Source organism: Pyrgilauda ruficollis, unplaced genomic scaffold, assembly GCF_017590135.1.
Source record: "Pyrgilauda ruficollis isolate IOZ18807 unplaced genomic scaffold, ASM1759013v1 scaffold157, whole genome shotgun sequence".
NCBI lineage: Eukaryota > Metazoa > Chordata > Aves > Passeriformes > Passeridae > Pyrgilauda > Pyrgilauda ruficollis.
The window spans coordinates 114,095-136,333 of NW_024514432.1; the positions used below are offsets into that span (position 1 = coordinate 114,095).

Sequence of the window (22,239 nt, forward strand, 5' to 3'; positions counted from 1 at the left end):
CCCACCAGCTGAGATTTCCTTTCCCAGGGCTGGCAGCCCTGTGCCCAGCAGAGATTCCTAGGACAGGAAGAGTTTAGTGAGCAGCAGGTCTGATCTTACCGACCTGGAGTCTCTGCAATGGCTGTCAATAGCCCAGGAGGTGACAGCAGTGACAGCTCGGGTGACTCAGGGTCCCCGTGTGACTCACGGCCACTCTCCACCCCTGGGTGGGTGACCTGCTTCCACCTGAGCCACTCCATCCCCGGGATGAGATCCACAGCGAGCCTTCCCCTGGGCCAGCCCCGGCCGCCCACGCAGGATCCTCCTGATTCACCTGCCCCGCTCCTGGGCTGAGCTCGGGGTGGCACCATGGACCTGCTGCTGCTCCCCGGGCTGCTGCTCCTGCCCCTGGCAGCGCTGCTGCTCTACAGGTGCAGCCCCCACTTCCAGTTCCTCTGCAAGGTGTTCTTTTTCAACTGCTGGATCGTGGCCTTGGCCACCCTGCTGTCCCCCTTGGCCGCCTTCCGGGGACGCTCCGTGGAGAACATGAGGTGAGCATGGGCTGGGCTTGGGGAGAGCTGGCTGGGGCTTGGCTCAGCTGGAGGAGATCCCGTGGTTTGTGGCCACAGGCTCTGTCCTGCCCTGGCTGGAGCCACAGCTGGGTCACAGCTGGTGGCAGAGCCCTGGGGCCAAGGCCAGGGCTGTGGTCACATCTGTGGGGCAGTGAAGTGCAACTTGTGGTGTGAGAGGTGCTGGCTGTGCCCAGGGAGGGTCAGGCCATGCTGGAGTTGGGATTTGTGGTCCCTGAGGGATGAAATAACATAAAAGGGATCATTCCTGGCCATGGTATGTTGGAGTCATCTCCTGGGTGGGTAATGGGGGATTTGGAAGTACCATCAGGGCAGGGGGCAAATACCTGCCCAGTGCTGTGTCCCTAGCTCTGGTTTTGCCCATGGGAGACCCGGGAACAGCACTTTGGCAGAGGGATTGAGGGTGGAGAGGCCCTGGCACAAATTATTCCATGGCTGCCCCTGGATCCCTGGAAGTGTCCCAGGCCATGTTGGATGGGGCTGGGAGCAGCCTGGGACAGTGGGAGGTGTCCCTGCCCACTGCTGGGGGTGACGCTGGGTGGGTTTAAGGTCCCTTCCCACCCAAACTATTCCATGTTTGTATGGTTCTGGGGTGTCTTGGTGCCATCACCTGGCAGGGGCACAGCCCTGTCCCCATCACAGCCATGCTCTGATCACAGCCATGTCCCGACTCTGCTCCCGAGGGTGGAAGCAGGGAGATAACACCGGGGAGATAACACAGGGAGATAACATCAAAGTGCAACACCGGAGGAAGGCGCTCTCAGGGTGTTGCAATCCCGTTGCTGGATTCCCGGGCAGGATGAGCACAGCAGGAGGGATGCAATTACACAGGGAAAATATCCCAGCTTGAGAAACTCGCTGGGGATTTGTGCCGAGGGACCCCGGCCCGCGGCGGGAGCGCGGCCGCAGGTTCGGTGCTATCAGTCTGAGGTTCCGTGGTACCGATCAGAGGTTCGCTGGTACCGGAGGTGGTTCGGTGTTATCAGTCCAAGGTTCGCTGGTACCGGAGGTGGTTCGGTATTCCCGGTGGTGGTTCGGTGTTATCAGTCCAAGGTTCGCTGGTACCGGAGGTGGTTCGGTATTCCCGGTGGTGGTTCGGTGTTATCAGTCCAAGGTTCGCTGGTACCGGAGGTGGTTCGGTATTCCCGGTGGTGGTTCGGTGTTATCAGTCCAAGGTTCGCTGGTACCGGAGGTGGTTCGGTGTTATCAGTCCAAGGTTCGCTGGTACCGGAGGTGGTTCGGTATTCCCGGTGGTGGTTCGGTGTTATCAGTCCAAGGTTCGCTGGTACCGGAGGTGGTTCGGTGTTATCAGTCCAAGGTTCGCTGGTACCGGAGGTGGTTCGGTATTCCAGGCGGTGGTTCGGTGGTACCGGCGGTGCTGCAGCCTGTCCCAGGTCCTTCCCGGCGGAGTGCCGGGCGCTGCTCCAAAGCGCACGCTGCCGGCCCAGCGGCAGTGTCGAGTGAGGCTGTGACTCACCCGCCTTATCAGCGCCGCCTTATCTTGTCCCACCGACAGCTCCGTGCGGGCGCAGCACGCCCAGCTCCCTCTCCTCCGAATCCCAAAGCCTGCGGCTCAGAGCGCTTCCCTGTCATTAGTCCTGGCTTTGGGGCACCGTTTCTCCCCGGATCCTCTGGGATCTCCGAGCCTGCGGCTCCCGAGGGATGGGGGCGATACCGCGGACCTTGTGCCTCCTTCTCCCTTCTCACCCTGCCTGGTGCTGAGCCCTTCCCTGCCCCCTGCGCTGTCCCCTGGGGCAGTGACAGACGTGGGGACCCTGGCACAGACCCTCTGTGCGTCGGACAGTGCCCTGCTCCAGCACCGATGCGTCCCAGGATTTTGTCTCCACGACTGCTGGAATCCCTGGTGCTCCCTCCTCCCTCCACTCCTCTCATTATTCCCATCCTGACCATCACCCATCACTGCCATCCCGATATTCCTCCTCCTGTCCAACCCTCCCGGGATGTGACACCACTGTTCTGCTCAGATCCATCTCTTCCTGACACTGCAGGTCGGGTGGAGCCATTTGTGATTCCCCTAACGAATGTCTGGGCTGGTTTTCCCTTCCCCCTGCCGCACAAAGGAGTGCAGGGGCAGTCCCTGGGGTCACCCACGTCCTTGGGGATCTGTCTGTCCCTCTGCCACCCATCCCCAGGGCTCATCCATGCCCAGCTCAGCTCCTCCCTGCTGGGATCCACCTCTGGCTTTAGCGGTCTGGGATCTGCATTTCCGTCCACACACGGATCCAGCTGAGCACCTGGGGAGCCTCCTCCGGGCAGAAAGTTTGTCCTCGTTGGGATGTGAACATCCCGTCCCCATCCCCATGTCCCCAACCCCATGTCCCCATCCCCTTCCCCATCCCCACGTACCCATCTCCATTTCCATCCCCATCCCACCCCTTCTCTTTTTGCTTTCCCATAATCCCTGGACATCAAAGTCCTGTTTTTTCCTTGCCACCACCTCGTGCTGGTCACTCTCCCTCCTCAGCAGCTCCCTCTGCTCTGAGCGAGGAGCTGGGCCCAGCTCAGGTGGGAGCCAGGCGAGTTCTGAGCCTCACAGGCTGCAAATGTGTGACAAAGCCAAGCCTCCCTGAGTTCTGAGCCCGGGTCCAGCAGTGCAGCCCAGCCTAACCCTGCCCGCCCAGGCCGGTGCAGAGCTGCTCCCTGCACGTGTTTCTCCGCCTTATCTCGTCCCTTATCTCGTCCCTTTTCTCATTCCTTGTCTCATTCCTTATCTTGTTCCTCATCTCGTCCCTAATCTGGTCCCTTCTCTCCCGCAGGCTCCTGCGGGCAGCTCTCCTGCCCCTCAAGCGCTTCTACGGCATCAGGATGCAGGTGAGGGGCTCGGAGCGGCTGCGGCTGCCGGGGCCCTTCGTGATCGTCTGCAACCACCAGGCTTCCCTCGACCTCATGGGTGCGTGGGGGCAGCGCAGGGGGGATCCCCGGCACCTCGGGGGGCTCCAGGCGTGCACCGGAATGGCTTTGGGGAGTCAGCACCAGGATCAGGGCAGGGATGTGTGCTAGGAATGGGCCAGGAGAGCTTTTGGGACAGGGCTGTGCTGCAGGGAGAGGAGGGACAACGAGAGATGATGCCACAGGGTGGTCCTGGGACTGGGGACAGCTTAAAGTCCTTTAAGTCAAGGCTAAAATAACCCCAACCTGGTCCTACATTAGGGTATAATTAGTGTATAAATTATGTTAGGGTATAAATGATTAATTAATCTGTGCACTGATGTAACTTGGCCTCTCCAGAGAGTTTCTCTCTGCAGTTATCACCTCTCAGGACTGGCTGAGCTGCAGAATTTATTCCTGATATCCAGCTGGTTTGTCCAGCCTGGGGTTCCACTTCCAAGCAGTTTTCCCAGGCGATTTTTCTGCTGCCAATGCCGTGGGTTGGGAAGGTGTTGATGGGTGTTCTCCATGCCCCAGGAATGGTGGAGGTGATCCCCGAGCGCTGCGTGCCCATCGCCAAGCGGGAGCTGCTCTACCTGGGCACGGTGGGCTGGGCCTGCTGGCTCAGTGGCATCATCTTCATCGAGCGCCAGCGCAGGGACGCGGCCATCGAGGTCATCTCCCGCACCGCCAGCGCCATGCGGCGAGACAACGTGAGGGACAGGGCTGGGGACACCGCGGGTCGGGGCTGCTGTTGTAAACGCACGGCGACGCCGCTGCAGAGCGCGACACAGACTCTGTCAGAAGGGGGTAGAAGAGGGATTTATTATAGCAACATGTGGCCTTTATAGTTTTTCAAGATAATTACATTTACTTGACAGACACATACACCGCCCATTGGTCATAAGAAAGAAACAAAGTTCTCAATAGGTGAACAAGGAGCCGTGTCATCCTGTGAGCCAGCTAAAGTCCAGATCTTTTAGTTTTCTCTCTTTCATCACATTGTCATGGTGATAGCCTCGGTACCTTCCTTGAGAGAGGGACATGGCTTTCCTTATCTCCAGGAGGCCTTTGCTGGCTCACAAGAACAGCACAAAAATGTCTTTCCTACACGGTGAGCCCTGTGGCAGGGAGGAATGATGAATCTGACTCCATGTTGTCAGGAGGCTAATTTATTATTTTATTATACTATATTATATTAAAGAATACTATACTATACTAAAGAATACAGAAAGGATACTTACAGAATGCTAAAAAGATAATAATGAAAACTCGTGACTCTCTCCAGAGTCCCGACACAGCTTGGCCCCAATTGGCCAGTGGGTCAAAACAACTCACAGCAGAATCCAATCAGGCAATCGCCTGTGGGCAAACAATCTCCAAACACATTCCACATGAGCAAAACACAGGAGAAGCAAATGAGATAAGAATTGTTTTCTTTTCTCTGAGGCCTCTCACTGCCTTTCAGCTTCCCAGGAGAAAAACCCTGGGCCAAGGAATCATGTTCAGAGAATGTGAATGCCACAGGCTGTGGGCAGGACTGACCCAGCTGAGGTTGGGGTGGCTTGGTTTGAAAAGCCAGGTGTCTGCTGAGGAAGGCAGGAGCCTCCCCTGAAATGGAAAATGTAAACCCCCTCCCTCTGAACTGTTATAATTTTGAAATTAAGGGGTTCTCAGGCAAAGATAAGGGAGTAGGAATAACAGTTCTTTACCAGGAAAATTAAAATACAAACATCAGTGGTCCATGAACAGAAGAGATCTCAAGGGAGGATTGGTTGTGGAAGAGATAAAGAAAACTGCCCAGTTAACAGAAGCTAACTGCCCCACTCTAACAGATGACCATAGAATACACACTCCCAGCCACATCTTTCAGCCCAAAACACGGGGTCACCTCTGTCCCTCTCCCCTGCAGCTCCGTGTGTGGGTTTTCCCAGAAGGCACCAGGAACCTGGGCAAATCCATGCTGCCCTTCAAGCGTGGCGCTTTCCACCTGGCTGTGCAGGCCCAGGTAAGGAAATGGTTAATCAAATGTTGGACTCACTGGTCTCGGAGGCCTTTTCCAAAATTATTCCTTCCCCTTTGGCTCACCCTGGATGGAGCTGGGTGGGTGTGAACCCTGGGGCAGAGGGATGGGGTGTTTGGTCCCCAGGGATGGGAGGTTTGGTCGCCAGGGATGGAGGGATTTGATCCCCAGGGATGGAGGGATTTTATGTCCAGGGAGGGACAGGCAGGAGCAGGAGTCCTGCCTGGGGAGGGCTCTCTCTGGGGAGCCCCCAAACCTTTGTGTCCTGCAGGTTCCCATTGTCCCCATCGTGATCTCCCCGTACTGGGACTTCTTCAGCCCCAAGGAGAAGAGATTCACCTCTGGTAAGGGATGGACAGGAATTCCCATGGCAGAGGGCTGGGGGTGAGGCACCTGGGGGTGGGGAGGCAGCCAGGGTGGAAGATGCTTGGGAGAATACCCAGTTCCTGGTGGGATCCTCTAACACATCCCTGGCTTTTCCCTCCTCTCCCAGGGACCTGCACCATCCAAGTCCTCCCCAGAGTGGAAACACGGGGCCTGAGCCCAAAGGATGTCCCCGAGCTGACCGAGAGTATCCGCCAGGCCATGGCCGATGCCCTGGCCGAGATGTCCATGAGTGACCACGGGGACCAGGACATGAAGCAGCCTCTGCTGGGACCAGGGGAGGACAGGGACAGCCCCCAGGGCCAGGGGGAGACAGCCAGGAGCAGAAAATAGGCAGAGGGAGTGAGTCCCTCGGGGACACCAGGGAGGTGTCCCTTGTCCCCTGAGGAGGTGTCCTGCAGCCCTGCCACCGCCCCAGCAGGATGGTGCCCTAAGGGGAACAGAGCAGGGCAGGATGGGGACCAGGCAGCACCCCCAGAACAGAGCAAGGTGCCCCCAAAAACAGAGCAAGGTGTCCCCTAAAACCCCTCGTTGTGACTGTGCATCCCCTGGATGTCCCTCTGCCAGACCTGGAGCTGTGGCTGTCCCCCAGGATGGCTCCTGCCTGCTCACTGGGCAGGGCAGGGATGGTCCAGGCAGGGCTGTGGACTCACAGCCCCATTTTCCACCCCTGATTGTTGGGCTCCCCCATGGATTCTCCTTCCAGAGGCTCCTACCAGCTGGGAATGCTGTTTGGGTGCAGCCAGCTCTGGGAAGGGGCCCAGAGCGTGTGGCCTGGGGCGGGACACGAGGTCCAGGGGAAGCTGCTGCGGGGGGAAGAGCATCCCGGGGGGGAAGAGCATCCTTGGTGCTGAGCTGTCAGCCAAGGGTGGGACATTAAAGAGTCTGGAGCTGGTGCTGTGTCCTGGCTGTGTGAGGGGGCTGAGGGGGATCCATCTCCTCAAGGAGACTTCACCCTGTGCAGGGAGCACCCTGAACATGGAGCACCCTGAACATGGAGCACCCTGAACAGGGAGCACACTGAATAGGGAGCACACTGACTAGGGAGCACAAAGCACCCTGCACACACACACACACACACAGCACCCTGCACACACACACAGCACCCTGCACACACACACACACACACAGCACCCTGCACACACACACAGCACCCTGCACACACACAGCACCACACAGAGCACCCTGCACACACACACAGAGCACCCTGCACACACACACACAGAGCACCCTGCACACACACACACAGAGCACCCTGCACACACACACAGCACCCTGCACACACACACACACACACAGCACCCTGCACACACACACAGCACCCTGCACACACACAGCACCCTGCAGGAGCATGCCCACCCCAGGGATGGTGTGAGGAGCACAGGGCAGGGTAAGGGTTACCCTGTCTGGGGCTGCCCCTGAGGCAGAGCTCTCCCTGCACCAGTAAATGCACAAGAAGAGCATCCATTGAAGCCTCAGATTCCCAGCAATACCTGGATCATGCCCACCTGGGCACAATCCCACCTGGAGGTGCCTCTGCATCGCCTCTGGACCATAACCCATCTAACAGCTGCATGGTTGCCTGCAGCCAGGCAGGGATTTGGGATCTCCTGGCTCCTTCCCAGCTGAGCAGCTCCTGTGTCAGCACCCCAGAGTGGCAGCAGGGCAGGGACAGGGCAGGGTGTGGCTGTCCCCTTGTGGGGAGCAGGGTGGGCAATGTTTCTCCTCCCACTCTGGGATAAAAAGTGTAAAGCACGGGCACAGAGCTCTGGTTTGGCACCATTCCTGCTCTCAGGAGAGCTGGATTATGGAGGAAATCCTTCAAATTTGTTGCAACCATCTGACACCAAACTGCAAAGACGCTTCCCATGAGGAACAACCCACGGGATCAGGAGATGTCACATGGGCATGGCCAAGGGCACAGGAAGGTCCCACATCCCAGAAAACTCCTTTAATCATTTCCTGCTTCCCAGGATTCCCAACATGTGGTGTAGTCCGTCAGCTCTGAGCTGGCCTGGGGGGCCCACCACACCCCCATCTTGGGGGTGGTTTGGCTGCCCAAAGTTTGAGTTTGGGGGGTTGAGCATCAGTGGAATCATGGAATGGTTTGGGTGGGAGAAACCATGAAGCCCATCCAGTTCTGCCATGGCAGGGACACCTCCCCCTGTCCCAGGCTGCTCCAAGCTCCAATGTCCAGCCTGGCCTTGGGCACTGCCAGGGATGCAGGGGCAGCCACAGCTGCTCTGGGCAAAACCTTGTGCTGCCTGGAGGGGCAGGGCCCAGCCAGATCCCTCCCTGGATTTTCCACTGGCAGTGGGAGGTGAAAGCTTGAGGAGAAGAAAAAGTCTTGGCAGGGGGGCTCTGGGAACACCTTGCTTTTTCTGGTCCTGCCCTGCCTGGCTGCTTGGGGTGCCCAGCCCTGGCACAGCTGCCCAGGGCAGTGCTGGGTTCCCATCCCAGGAGGGGTTTCACAGCCCTGTGGATGTGGCACTTGGGGACAGGGGTCAGTGCTGGCCTTGGCAGTGCTAGGGGAGCCATGAGCTCCTTGTCCCATCCAGGATGTCTGGCAGGGCACTGACCCCTGCCCACATCCTGGCAGGACTGGGTGAACTCGGGCCGTGCTCCTGCCTCGTGTCCTTGGGGGTGGCAGGTCCAGCCCCTCTGGCCACCCACAGCCTCTGGGGCTGCTCCAAAGGGCAGGGAGGTGAGCACAGAGCTGTGTCCAGCAAAACCTGAGCTGGGCAGGCGTGGGGACAGAGCTGTGGTCAGCTGAGATCCCATGGAAAAGGTCAGCCCCATCCATGGCTTCCTGTGAGGCCCTGGCACAGGGTGCCCAGAGCAGCTGGGGCTGCCCCTGGATCCCTTGGCAGTGCCCAAGGCCAGGCTGCATGGGATTGGAGCAGCAAGGGACAGTGGAAGGGGTCCCTGCCCATGGCAGGGGTGGAAGTGCTTTGAGGTCCCTTCCAGCCCAAACCATTCCATGATTCCATGGTTCCCACAGCCTCAAAGGGAAGGGAACTGCAAGGTCCCAGAGCAGGGGATGTGCCCAGGAATGTGGGGCTGTCGTGGAGCCCCTCAACTGTCCCACATTCTCACCAGGACACAGGGAAGCTCTTGGAACCCTGGAAACTGAGAATTTTGGACTTTCTGTGCTGACAGGCACTGACCCCCAAGAGAACACTGCATTGACCTGAGGCCATGGAGGAGCTTCCAAAATTGAATGATAGTGCTGAGACTGTGGGTGTGGAGTTTGAATAGAAGTGTGGAAATATCACAGGGTGGAAAACTTAGAGTTTAAGGTTTTAGAATATAGTAATAGATATAAAGATGGAGGTTTTAGAGCAGAGGCTGATCCTTCTCCTTCTCCTTCTCCTTCTCCTTCTCCTTCTCCTTCTCCTTCTCCTTCTCCTTCTCTTCTTCTCCATGGTTTTGGGTGGTTTTGTGTAATTGGATGAAAAAGCCCACATTGCAGGGCATGGGTGGTTGGTTATTGGGTTAAAAGTGCAAAAGAATTTAATAATTAATTAATAAATAATTAATTTTAATAATTGGACAGCTTATCCTTAAAATGCCTTGTAGAGAGAGATATTGGGCTCCATTTTTACCTTGTTAGAGAGAAGTGCTGTAGAACTCAGGGTCTGTGAAACTGTAACACAGATAAGGACTAATAAACATCTGAGTCCCAAAAAAATATACCATCTCACACATTTAACCCCAACCTTAACAGATAAAAGAAGTGAAGAACCCACAGGAATCAGCTCAGCCCTGCCCTGGCAGGTGTCCAGCTCCCATGTGTGGAATGGGAGTAGATGGGCCATTCCACATCCCCACACTCTCCTGTTCCTTTGTCCAGACTGGATGAAACTGGGCAAAAAGCCAGCCTGGGACATGTGACCTGCCCAAATCTGGTTAAATTTGAAGTACCTGTAAATTTTTCATTTCTGAGAAATCACCCCCAGCTCCCAGCCCCTCCTCAGGTTGTGTTCCCTGTTTTCATTTCCCATGTGTTCCCACTGCCTTCTTGACATCATTTCCCAGCAAACCTGTGTGGAGCCCCGGCCCAGACTGAACCTCCAGGGACCTTTCCCAATATTGCAAACATCCCTGCAGTCCTTGACCCCCGGAAGCTGTGGGCAGAGGGCAAACATTGCCTGGGCTTTATCTGCCCAGGCCTCCTGTGCCAGCCCGATTTCCTCAGTGGGTGGGACACAAGGATCCATTTCAGAGCCTGCAGTGGATCAGACAGAGATCCAGAGCGAGCCAAGAGCTGCAGGGGGAGGCTGTGGCTGTTCCCAACATCCACATCCAGCTGGAGACACGATGTCTCCAGCCCTTCCCGTCCTCTTCACCATCCTGCTCCTCTCAGCCGGGGCCTCTGGAGCACCGTGAGTCCCCTCTGTGTCCGTCCATGCCTGCTGGGTGCTTTAGCCTTGGCTCCCTGGCAGCTCCTGGTGGGGTTCAGTCCCTCCTGTGCCTGTTGGGTGCTTTAGCCTTGGCTCCCTGGCAGTTCCTGGGGAGATTCAATCCCTCCTGTACCTGTTGGGTGCTTTAGCCTTGGCTCCCTGGCAGTTCCTGAGGGGATTCAGTCCCTCCTGTGCCTGTTGGGTGGTTTAGCCTTGGCTCCCTGGCAGTTCCTGAGGAGATTCAATCCCTCCTGTGCCTGTTGGGTGCTTTAGCCTTGGCTCCTCAGCAGCTCCTGGAGGGGTTCAGTCCCTCCTGTGCCTGCTGGGGTGGTTGAGCTTCAGCCTCTTGGCAGTTCCTGGTGGGATTCAATCCCTCCCATGCCCTGGTTGCTGCCCAGGGTGCCCCAGCTGCACAGGCTGGGGGCTCTCCCTGCCCAGGAGCACTGAGGACATGACCCTGGTGGTCCTGGTGGCCCTGGTGGCTCCAAGGAGCTATTGTGCCCTCACCTGCAGAGCTGAGCTGAGGAGCCCAGAAGCAGAGAGGGAAGGCTGGGGGGGGGGTTCCAGCGCTCCCAGGAGCTTTTCCAGGTCTCTGTGGGACTGTCCTGGATGTGCCTTACCCCAGGGCTCTGCTGTCCCTTGTCCCTGCAGGAGTTACGTGGTGGTGTCCCCGGCCGTGCTGTACCACCCTCACCCTGCCACGCTCTGGGTGCACCTCAGTGACCTCCAGGGGCCCGTCCAGCTCTGTGTCCAGCTGCAGGGGGACAGCGGGACCCCCCCCACCACCCTGCTGAGCAGAGAGGTCCTGGAGCCTCACCTGCACCTGAACGTCACCTTCCCTGTGAGTGTCACCCCAGTGTCACCCCAGTGTCACCCCAAAGCAGCCGGGGGGGTCTGGGGGGCCTCCAGGCCATTTCCATCAGGGCTGGGGACAGATGTGACTTGCCCATCTTGTGGCAGGGTCTGCCCCTCGCACTGACGAAGCCAGGCTCAGCCCGTTATCCCGGCTGGAATGGTCGCTGGGCGTGGGGGGTTCCTGGGGCCGGGCGTGCTCTGGGTCACCCGGGACCCGTCCTTGTCCCCACCCCGAGCCCGCTGATCCCCCCGCAGGCTCCAGCCCCCGCCAAAGGCAAGGAGGAGATCGTGGCCCTGCACGTCTCCCTCCAAGGAGGTTCCCTGAATGTCTCCGAGTCGAAGAAGGTGCTGCTGAGAGCTCTGAGCCCCGGGGTCTTCATCCAGACGGACAAGGCTGTCTACAAGCCTGGGCAGGAAGGTGAGGGGGGCAGGGGGGACCGCGCTGCCCTGGGGGGACAGCCCTGGGGTGAGGAGGGGGGATGGGGGGGCCAGCCTTGCTCCTGCACTGCCTGGAAACGGGAGGGGTTATCCCGGGATGTCCTGTGTGAGGTTATCCTGGGATGTCCTGCAAGGGGTTATCCCGGGATGTCCTGCGAGGGGTTATCCCGGGATGTCCTGGAATGCCCAGCACGGGCACAGGGCAGTGCCAGGGCTCGCTGGAGCCGGGCTGCTGAGGAGCAGGGCAGGGCTCAGTGTGGGTTTCCCTCCACCTTCCCACGGGGAATTCCCCTTCCTGCGGGTGAAGGCGCTGCTCTATCTCCGTTTCCTCCCCCAGTGAAGTTCCGAGTCGTCTCTTTGGATAAAGACCTGACCCCCAGCAAGCAGAAGGTGAGAGCAGGGCTGGGACGCGGGGAGGTGACAAGGGTCACTGCAGTGTCCCAGCCGGCCGTGGGAGAGGTGTGGGAGTCAGCTTTCCCCTCGGGAATGCTGCCCCGGCCAGCTCTGCCCGCGGAGCTGCCCCCGGGGCAGGGATGCCCTGTGCTGGGCAGGGATGCAGCAGGATCAGGAGAAAGCAGAGGGCACGTGTGACATGGGAATGTGCCCGTGCCAGCTCCTGGGCAGAGGTGCAGCCCTGGTGAGTGGGAAGTGGGGAATGTGCTGATATCCATCAAGGCACCAGACACCAGGAATACCGGCAGGCTCAGCCTCTGGCACCCCTGAGCAACCACTGGGGTCCCTGGAAGTGCAGGATGTTCTCAGATTAAAGGGGTTCTGGACCCTTCCTAAGGCACTGGGAGATGCCACCTCTGTGTCATGCTGGCAGTGCCCTCGGCTCAACCCTGCCAGAGCCAGGCTCAAAATCCGTCCCAGAGCACCTTGAGGGCTGGGAAGCTCAGAGCATCCCACCCTCCCTCTGCCCCACCCACGGCTGTGCCCACGCTGGTGAGACCCCAAGGAATGGAATTGCTCCTCTGACCATCCTCTCTTTGCCTTCCAGCTGCCCCTGGTGTTCCTGAAGGTCAGTTTGGGACGCCCAGGGGGTGGGGTGGGTTTGGAGGGCCGGGAGAGGGCACACAGGGTACAGCCAGGGGCTGTCTACCAGCTCCTCGGGCGCTGATCCCGTGTGTCCCTGCCAGGATCCCAGCGGGAATCGCATCGCGCAGTGGCGGGAGCTGACCCCTCGGCAGGGAATCGTGGACTTGTCCCTCCCGCTGGCCTCGGAGCCGGCCCTGGGCACCTACACCATCAGCGTGGAGGGGAAGAGCCATTCCTTCAGCGTGGAGGAATACGGTACCTGGGCACTGGGAGCTGGGACCCCACCATGGGCAGCAGGTCTTGAGCCCCTGCAGCCACCTGGAGGATGTTGTTACTGTCCTGGGAGTGACCCCCACTGTGTCCTTGTGCCTGTCCTCTAGTGCTGCCTAAGTTCGAGGTGACCATTCATCTCCCCAGTGTGCTGTGGGAGCAGGACGAGAAGTTGCCGGTGGAAATTTGCGGGCGGTGAGATGGGAGCAGGGAACGGGGGGGGATGGGGGGATCCAGCGGGGTGGGGCCCCCCTAACACAGCCTCTCCCCTGTCCCCACACAGCTACACCTACGGGAAGCCCGTCCAGGGGAAGGTCCAGGCTGACCTGTGCCTCAGCCAGAGGCTCTGGTCTCCCTGGAGGCAGAAGGCCTGCACCCGAGTTATGGGACAGGTGAGAGTGGCCGGGACTGGGGCTGTCCCTGGGGTGGCTCCTTCCTGGGAATGCTGCTGATGGGGTTGATCTTCCCTCCAGACACAGAAGAACGGCTGCTTTGCCACAGAGGTTTCGTTGGCTGCCTCCGAGGAGATTATTTTGACACAATTTTTGAGGAAGAAACTTGAAGTTGAGGCATCGCTGGTGGAGGATGGGACAGGTGGGAATGGGGGTGTGGCTGTCCCCAAGTGCTCCCAAGGGATTGGTGCTCTCCAGGAACACCCAAAAGCGCTGCTGGGATTGAGGGATGCACATGCAGGGATGGGGTTTGGGTAGAGGGGTGAGTCAGGGCAGCCTGGCAACACTTGGAATTCCAAGCAAGGGAAAAATGCCGTTCCAAGATCCAGCAGCTCTGGCAGTGCTGGGAGCTGAGTCCTGGCAGTGCAGAGTGGTTGGTGGGGTGGCTTCGCTTCCCAGCTCGTCCCTCACTCACTGTCCCGTCACACCAGGAGTGCCTGGCCTGGCTGGAGAGAGGAGAGCTGGGCTTGTCCCTGTGCCCAGTGCCCCAGGGGTCCCTCATGATGGTGCTTTGGTGAAGAACCTGTTCTGAAGTATCTGCCCCCAGCTGCACCTCGGCTTTAGGTCTGGAATATTCAACAGGGCTTGTGCTGCTCTTGTAGGAGATGCAAACCATGCTGGAAGCTGCAGGAGGAAAGCCCAAATGTCCAGGGACCTTTTCTGCAAGGGGACAGGGGCACTGGCCAGAGCTAAGCTATGTCCTGTGTCCCTGCAACACCCTGAGCTCCCCATTTGCTCTCCACAGGGCTGGAGATGAAGAGCACCAAGAGCTGCAAGGTTTTACCCAAAAGAGTCACGGTCACCTTTGAGAACCCCGATCATGTCTACAAGCCAGGCCTCCCCTACAGCGGGACGGTAACGGGGGCTCCCCTCTCCCCGTGGGGCTCACCTGCCCCTGCTGCTCCCAGCCCTGCTCCTGCCCACCCCAGCCCTGCTCTGCCACAGCTGCAGCCCCAAACTGCAGCATCCCCCCTTCCCTCCCGCACAGATCCGGCTGCAGGGAGCCGATGGCTCTGGGCTGCCCCAGAGGCAGGTCCTGCTCTCAGTCAGGAACCAGGGAAAAGAGAGGACACAAAGCTTCCTGACTGACAGCTCAGGGAGAGCCTCCTTCCAGCTGGACACCTCTGGCTGGAGTGACTTGGTCTCCTTTCAGGTAAGTGCCCCACCCTTGTCCCCCCTTGGGGGTCCTGAGCGGCTTCCTCCAGTGGGGTGGAGCCTTGGAGCTGCACTAGCCTTGGGGGCTGCTGGTGGGCTCAGCCCCTGATTCCCACCTCAGGCTGAAGTCAACAGGACAGCTGAGAGCCAGGAGGGCTCAGCAGGATTCAGGCCCCGAGGTGCCTTTCTGACAGCCAGGCCCTACGTGTCCAAGAGCCGGAGCTTCCTGCACATCCGCGCCCCACAGGGAGAGCTGCCCTGCGGCCATTCCCAGCTGGTCCGCGTGGATTCCATCTTTGGCAAGCAGGCTTTGGGCACTGAGCTGAAGAACCTGGATCTGGTTTTCATTGTGAGTCCCGGCCCAGGGAGGGAGGGCAGCAGGAATCAGGGCAGTTCTGTGGGAAGGGCCACATCTCCACACACGTTGTTCACGGTGGTGTCCCCAGGGACAGGACAATGAGCAGCCTGTCCTGGAGGGACTGAGGGACCTGTCAGAGGAGGTGGCTGCTGCCACTGTTGGGCCTGCACCCCCATGGGAGCTGTTGGAGGGCTGGAGACCGGGAATGGTCAAAAATCGTCCCAGAACTCTCATTGTGGGTCTGTCCTCCATCAGGACACTTGGATTCCACACTCAGCATGCGTTTTGTTTTCACCCCTTCATCTGCAGGTCCTGGCCAAGGGGTCCATTACCAGCATCTTCAGGAAAGAGGTCTCTGCAGAGCCTGGTACGTTCCATGGCATGGAGGGGCTGTGCAGAGCTCTGCTCCCTGTGCCTGCTCCTCACAGAACCATGAATGGTTTGGGTTAGAAGGGGCCTCCAAGGCCATCCCATTCCATCCCCCTGCCCCTGGTAGGGACACCTTGCACTCTCCCAGGGTGCTCCAAGCTCTGTCCAACCTGGACACATCCAGGGCTGAAGCAGCCACATTTTCTCTGGGTAACATCTCCCCCCTTTCCATGGCCCAGGACAGAGAGCCTCCCTCTCCCTGGAGTTGCCCATCGGGCTGGAGCTGGCACCCATGGCCAGGCTTCTGGTCTATGTGATGCTGCCCAATGGCGAGATGGTGGCTGATGTCACTGAGCTCTCCGTGGCCAAGTGCCTTCCCAACCAGGTGAGAGGAATTGGGGTTGTCCATGGCTGCCTGCCTTGGGAACCATCCTGCTCCAGGAGCATCGCAGTGTCATCCCAACCCATTCCCTATTCCCTGCTCCGCAAACCCTCTGAGGAGAGCCTTCCCTACCTGTGGCTTGGTCCTGCCCTCCACAGGAGGTGACTGCCCTCTGTCCCCTGGTGTCCCTGTGCAGGTGAAAATGGCGTTTTCCGAGGCCAGGGCCCTGCCTGGGGCAGCGCTGACGCTGCAGCTGGGGGCTGCCCCAGGCTCCCTGTGCGCCGTCCGAGCCGTGGATCGCAGCGTGCTGCTCCTGAAGCCCGAGGCTGAGCTCAGCGCCGAGGCTGTGAGTGCTGGCCCTGCCTGGGGTCCCCCTGCAGCCCCAGGAGCAGCCTGGGCTGGGCGTGGGATGATATTGGCTCAAGTGTCCTTCACATGGACCCAGTGCTGCGGTGGGCAGAGCCCTGTGCTCTGAAAGTGAGGGTTGTGCATGTCTTTATTCCCAGGTCTACAAAGCACTGCCCAAATTCAACTACCCCCACAGCATCGAGGATGAACCATTATGTAACATTCACTGGCGGAACTCCAGGATGGAAATCAACAAGTTATTCCAGGTGAGGCCCCTGGGCCTCACGGTTCCTCCCCATCCTGGAGCCACCCGTGCTTCTCCCAAGTGCTGGGAAAGCCACACCTGTGGCAAAGGACTTCCCTTTCCTGCCAAGCCCAGGCTCCTTCTCCACTTGTTTTCGGTAGCCTTGGCACTACTCACTGCTGGAATGGGGATATTCCTCCTGCTGGCTGAAGGGGGTGGACAACCTCTGCTTTTTCACAGGATGCAGCACTGAAACTCTTCACCAGTGCAAAGACCAGGGAGCGTTGCCTGCCCAGGCTCCCCTTCGTTGGAATGCCCGGTGCTGGAGGTGAGCACAGCCCTTGTGCTGGAAAGAGCAAAGAGCTGGTGGCCAGTCCTCACTTTTGTGTCCTCAGAGGGAGTTGGAGCCATCCAGAAAACACAAAAAGGCACCAAAGAGAGTGGAAGAGGATGGAAAAGGATTTTGGTCACCCTTGTGCTGGCTGCAGGCAAGGTCCAGCTGAGACCTGAGGCTCCCAAGTTGTGTTCTGCCTTTTCCAGTACAGCCGAGGTCTGAGCCCTTCAGAGTGGGAAACCATATGCATCCAGAAGTTATGACAGTGTTCACCTCAGCCGACTCAGGCATCGAGGACGGGGAAGAGCCCCCAGCACCCCGGACGTACTTCCCAGAGACGTGGCTGTGGGACCTGGTCCCTGTGGGGTGAGGGGACAGCTCCCAAGGGAAGGGAGTTGGGGACCTCAGGACTCCTTGTCCCTGTGGGCTGGCACCAGCAGTTGTCACAGCGGTGCCACTCAGGCCATGCCACCAGCCGTGGTGGGGTGGCCTCACGATGTTCTCCATGCAGGGAGAGCGGCTCTGCCGAGGTGACGGTGACAGTGCCCGACGCCATCACAGAGTGGGAGGCCGGGATGTTCTGTACGGCCCCGCAGGGCCTGGGGCTGTCCCCTGCTGTCACCCTCACGGCCTTCCAGCCGTTCTTTGTGGAGCTGGCGCTGCCCTACGCCGTGGTGCGCCACGAGACCTTCACCCTCAAGGCCACTGTCTTCAACTACCTGCGCCAGTGCCTGCGGGTGAGCGGGGACGGGCAGGGGACCCAGGGCTGCGGCAGGGGCTGACGGAGCTGTGCCGTGCTCTGGCAGGTTTGGGTGAGGCCAGGAAGGTGACCCTGGCTCTGGGGTCTGATGGAGCCATGGCTGTGCCCCGCAGGTTCAGGTGACATTGGCAGAGTCGGCGGAGCTGGAGGTGTCACTGAGTGCAGGGGACACCTACAGGGGCTGTATCTGTGCAGATGAAGCCAAGACCTTCCAGTGGGGTGTGAGAGCCACCAGCCTGGGTACAGAGCTGCCACCACCCCACCCTGCTGCCCGGGGTCACCCTCAGGGGATGGGGTCGGGTGGGCAGGAACCCCACGGCACCTGGGGAGTCCTCCCTCGCTCCACTCCCACCCTTCCTGGGGACCCCCAACTCAGTCCAGCCAGCCCCACCCCAAGGCCAGGGGGCTGTGCTCAGGTTTGGGGGCTCCCTGGGGACTGAGGGCCGTGTTTGTACCTTCAGGGGAGGTGAACATCACTGTGAGCACCGAGGCCCTCAGCTCCTCTGAGCCCTGTGGCAATGAGCTGCCCCTGGTGCCGGCCCAGGGCCGCATGGACACCGTGATAAAACCTCTGCTGGTGCAGGTCAGACGGCTGTGGAGGAGGAAAATGGGATGGATTTGGGAGCAGGGCACAAACAGCCCTTGGGGGTCAGTGGGAGAGCACCCAGACATGAAGGCAGGGGTGACCAAGGGGACTGGGAAACAGGCAGGTCCCTCCTCCTGACTGACTCTGGTGCTGCTTCCTCACAGCCCGGGGGGATCCTGGTGGAGAAGACTCACAGCTCCCTGCTCTGCCAGGAAGGTAGGACTGGCCAGGGGTGTTGGGAAGTGCCATGGGATGTGGGCCAGGAGTGCTTAGCCACTGGTCACAAGGGCCACCAGCCCAGAGGAGCCAAGGGTCAGGGTGCCTGGGCAGGAACAGGGTGGGTGAGGCTGCGACAGGACAGGCTGCGAAGAGCTGGGCATTCCCAGTGTCATGGCCCTCTGTCCCCACAGGTGATGAAGAAGTGTCCTTGGAGATTCCTGAAAATATCCTGGAGAGCTCCCAGAGAGCCCACATCGCCGTGATGGGTAAGGGACAGGCCGGGGAGACCACGGGGGACAGGGTGGGTGCAGAGGTCCCCAGGCTCAGCAGGACATGGGACCAACTAGAGCTCACATGGAAGAGGACATGGGTGCTGGTGGCAAGGGCACAGCTGATGATGTGTCCCCCTGGCACAGGTGACATCCTGGGCAATGCCCTGCAGAACCTGGACAGACTCCTGGCCATGCCCTACGGCTGTGGGGAGCAGAACATGGTTCACTTTGCCCCCAACATCTACATCCAGCAGTACCTGGAGAAGACGGGGCAGCTGCTGCCGGACATCCGCGCCAAGGCACAGGGGTTCCTGCAGAGCGGTCAGTGGGAGCCTGACTCCCTGTCTGGCAGGGACGCCACTGTCCCACAGCCCCCTCCTCACTCCGCCTGGCCCCCCTGGGGTCTCCTGGGCACAGAAATAGTGCCCTGTCCCCATGTTCCCCCGCAGGGTACCAGCGGGAGCTGCTGTACAAACACGATGATGGCTCCTACAGCGCCTTTGGGAAGAGCGATTCCACAGGCAATACCTGGTGAGGGCTCTGCAGCTGCATCCAGGGCTCCCCCTGCCACTCAGGGAGCCCAGCGCTGACCCTCAGCCCTCCGGTGTCGCCCTGGCTCCAGGCTGACAGCGTTTGTCCTCAAGTCCTTCGGGCAGGCCCGAGCCTACGTGGCCATTGAGGAGCGGCACATCACGGACGCGCTGCGGTGGCTGCAGCAGCACCAGAAGAAGAGCGGCTGCTTCCACAGTGTGGGCAAACTCTTCAACAACGCCCTGCAGGTGGGGCAGGGCTGGGGTGGGGACCCAGAGTGTGGTCTGGGCAGTGGGGGTGTCCCTGTGCTGGTGTCACAGCCCGGCCGGACCCGTGTCCCTCTGTCCCCTTGCAGGGTGGTGTCTCAGACGAGCTCTCACTCTCGGCGTACGTGACGGCAGCGATGCTGGAGCTGGGACTGCCCACGCTGGTGAGGATGCACCCTTCTTCCCCACAGGGACTGGTGGGGTGGGGACAGCTGCTGGGGCAGGGGACTGGCCATTCCAGGCCACCTTGCAGTGCAAACTGGGCACAGCTGGGGGCACTAGGCAGCACTGGGGTCTCTGAGCGAGTCCCATGCCCTGGGCTGGCCCCTGACTCTGCTGCCACACCAGGAGCCGGTGGTGAGCTCAGCCCTCAAGTGCCTGGAGGCTTCTCCCACGGACAACCCCTACACCCAAGCCCTGCTGGCCTACGTGTTCGGGCTGGCAGGGCTGGGGGAGCAGCAGCAGGCGCAGCTGCAGCGCCTGGCCCAGCACAGCGTCAGCGCAGGTACTGCCCGGCCAGGGCACCGTGGGCAGTGCCACCTCTGGGAGGGACCCCAGCCCAGCCCGCAGCAGGTGCTGAGCTGCCATCCCTTCTCCTGCAGATGGGCAACTCTACTGGAAGAGGAAGGGGCAGGCTCAGAAGGGCCTTGGAGCTGTCCTGGGCTGCGGCTGCGCCGGCCGAGGTGGAGATGACAGCCTATGTCCTGCTGGCCTACCTGTCCCAGCCCTCCGTGTCCCCTGCTGACCTGGGGGTAGCATCCCAGATTGTCCGCTGGCTCTGCAAGCAGCAGAACCCCTATGGGGGTTTTGCCTCCACACAGGTACCGGCCCTGGGCTCCAGAGGCTGCTCCAAACTGGCCCCTCCTGGGAGCCTGCTCAGGGGTGACCCTGGCACTGTCCCCGTGCACAGGACACCGTGGTGGCCCTGCAAGCCCTGGCCAAATATGCCGTCCTGACCTATGGCAGCAACGGGGACATCACGGTGACGGTGACATCGCCCACGGGGACGGTGCAGGACTTTGTGCTGGACAGCAGCAACCGGCTGGTGCTGCAGCGGGCAGCCCTGCCCGAGCTGCCGGGCACCTACGGGCTGCAGGCCCGTGGGCAGGGCTGTGCCCTGCTGCAGGTGGGTGCAGCCTGGGCTCCCTGTCCTGGGCCCTGTCCCTGTGCCCTCACTGGGCTCACCCTGTGCTGTCCCCCAGGTGACCCTGCGCTATAACGTGCCTCCCCCTCCCAGCACGGGGGCCTTTGAACTGCAGGTGGAGACGGAGCCGCTGCCGGGCACACCGAACCCGCAGTTCCTGCTCCGCCTCTGGGCACGGTAGGGACTGGGGCTGTCCTGGATTTCGGGAGGACAGCAGCAGCCAGGGAGGGAGGGAATCCCTAAACCCAACCCGGGGCTCTGTCCTTGCAGGTACAGCGGGGAGCGTCCTGCCACCAACATGGTTGTCATTGAGGCCAAGCTGCCATCGGGCTACAGCCCAGACAAGAAATCTGTGGTGGAGGTGAGGAGCCCCCCACCTCCCTCTGGTCCCTGGCTGGGGGCTGCAGGACATGGAGGGACACCTGCTTGGGGTGCTGTGCACCCATGGAGCAGCTGTGGCCCCTCCTGAGCCCTGTCCCTGCAGCTGAAGAGGCAGAATGTGGTGAAGAAGGTGGAGGTGCAGCCTGACCAGGTGACCATTTACCTGGACCAGGTGAGATGGGGACAGGAGCAGGAGCCCTGAGATGTGGGGGGTTTCCCCATGGTGGATGGCTACACCTCCTCCTTGGGCTGTCTCCACAGCTGAGCAAGCAGGAGGAGACCTTTTCCTTCCGAGCCCAGCAGGACTTCCTGGTGAGCAACCTCCAGCCAGCCACCGTGTCCCTGTATGACTACTACGAGACAGGTGAGCCCTGCAGGGCCAAGTGCCCCGGCCCTGCTGCCAGCCCTGCAGCCCCAGGCACTCAGTGGGGTCTGGCTGATCTCTCAGCTCCCACTGATGAGCTCTGGCTCCTTAAGGGAGCAGGTCCTCCCAGGCCCATGGTCACCACCTCTTCCCATTGCAGGTGACCGTGTGGATGTGGCCTACACTGCACCCCCCAGCTCAGGTAGGGGCTAAGCCTGCCAGGCCAGGGCTCACCCCACCCTCGGGACCCTCGGGGACCCCAGGGGAAGGAGGGCAGGGAATAGGGACAGAGGAGCCCATCCCAGAGTCCTGCCCTGATTGTTGGGGATTTGCTGGGCAGAGCCTGGGGCAGAGGTCAGGGAGTGGCACTGGCAGCCTGCCCAGGAGTGCAGGCTGGGGGTGCAGGAGATGCTGTGCCTCTTTGAGGGGGCTCAGCCCCCATCAGCCCTGGCCTTCCTCCAGCGCCCCCCTGGAGCTCCCCACCCTTGGGGTCACATAGGGGATGGGGCTCAGCCAGAGGGTCAGGGGCAAGCAAGGGTGGTGGTGGGGGCTTCTGGGGACTCTCCTCTCACAGCAACCCCATATTCCGTTTTGAAGAGAACGAAAACGTATAACTCAGCCTGGAGCCTGGCAGCCCATCCCTGTCCCAGCTCCTGCGGCCACCAAGGACAGGGACAGCTGAGGGTCTCTGCTCCCACCCTGGCCATGGTCCTGACCCTCCACGGGGACCGGAGGTGGCCCAGAGACCCTCCCAGCAGCACTGGCCCCCAGCAGGGCCCCTCTAGATGGAGCCACAGCCCCAGGATCTGCAGCCGAGGGGCTTCTGCAGGCCCAAGGACACACATGGACTTGGCTGAGCAGCCACAGTGGGAACTGCACAGGGACACCCCCCAGGCCACCTCCTGCCAACCCTGCACAGGGGCTCTGGGGTGCCAGCTCTGGCCTCTCCCCTCCCCACAGCACCTGAAGGAGACCCAGAGCTCCTCCCTCATGCCAGAGCTTCCCTGGCAGGTCCCCACCACCCCTCACCCACCCTGGGATCCACAATGCCACCCCAGCCCCCTCCCCAGAACTGACACAATGCCAGTGTCACCACGAGGGACTTGGGGACACTGCAATCCCAGCACAAACCAGTCAGGTGCCCCTTGGAGAGAAGCTAGGGCCTGGTGGATCCCAGCCCCTGCCCTGGGTCTAAATAAAGCAAT

At 60.4% G+C, this 22,239-nt stretch overlaps 2 protein-coding genes across 2 annotated transcripts; both read left to right on the forward strand.

Moving 5' to 3' along the window:
* Positions 1-348: 348 nt before the first annotated feature.
* Positions 349-6,198, forward strand: AGPAT1 (1-acylglycerol-3-phosphate O-acyltransferase 1). The gene is made up of 6 exons (XM_041461889.1): positions 349-530; positions 3,347-3,480; positions 3,996-4,171; positions 5,371-5,466; positions 5,753-5,825; positions 5,975-6,198. Exons 1-6 carry the CDS (start codon positions 349-351, stop codon positions 6,196-6,198), a joined length of 885 nt encoding a protein of 294 aa, XP_041317823.1.
* A 2,865-nt stretch (positions 6,199-9,063) lies between these two features.
* LOC121350513 (alpha-2-macroglobulin-like protein 1) lies at positions 9,064-22,117 on the forward strand. The gene is given in 38 exon segments (XM_041461892.1): positions 9,064-9,102; positions 10,036-10,250; positions 10,920-11,109; positions 11,379-11,541; positions 11,899-11,951; positions 12,562-12,582; positions 12,701-12,854; positions 12,980-13,064; positions 13,153-13,261; positions 13,343-13,463; positions 14,067-14,176; positions 14,310-14,474; positions 14,598-14,825; positions 15,144-15,201; positions 15,443-15,588; positions 15,782-15,931; positions 16,092-16,199; positions 16,418-16,550; positions 16,778-16,877; positions 17,023-17,248; positions 17,385-17,511; positions 17,733-17,854; positions 18,022-18,073; positions 18,268-18,342; positions 18,493-18,669; positions 18,798-18,879; positions 18,971-19,127; positions 19,235-19,309; positions 19,494-19,650; positions 19,748-19,788; positions 19,790-19,966; positions 20,056-20,271; positions 20,348-20,466; positions 20,560-20,650; positions 20,774-20,842; positions 20,932-21,034; positions 21,195-21,236; positions 21,632-22,117. Coding segments are annotated over 38 exon segments (4,473 nt in total). The 3' UTR covers positions 21,649-22,117.
* The last annotated feature ends 122 nt before the right edge of the window (positions 22,118-22,239 follow it).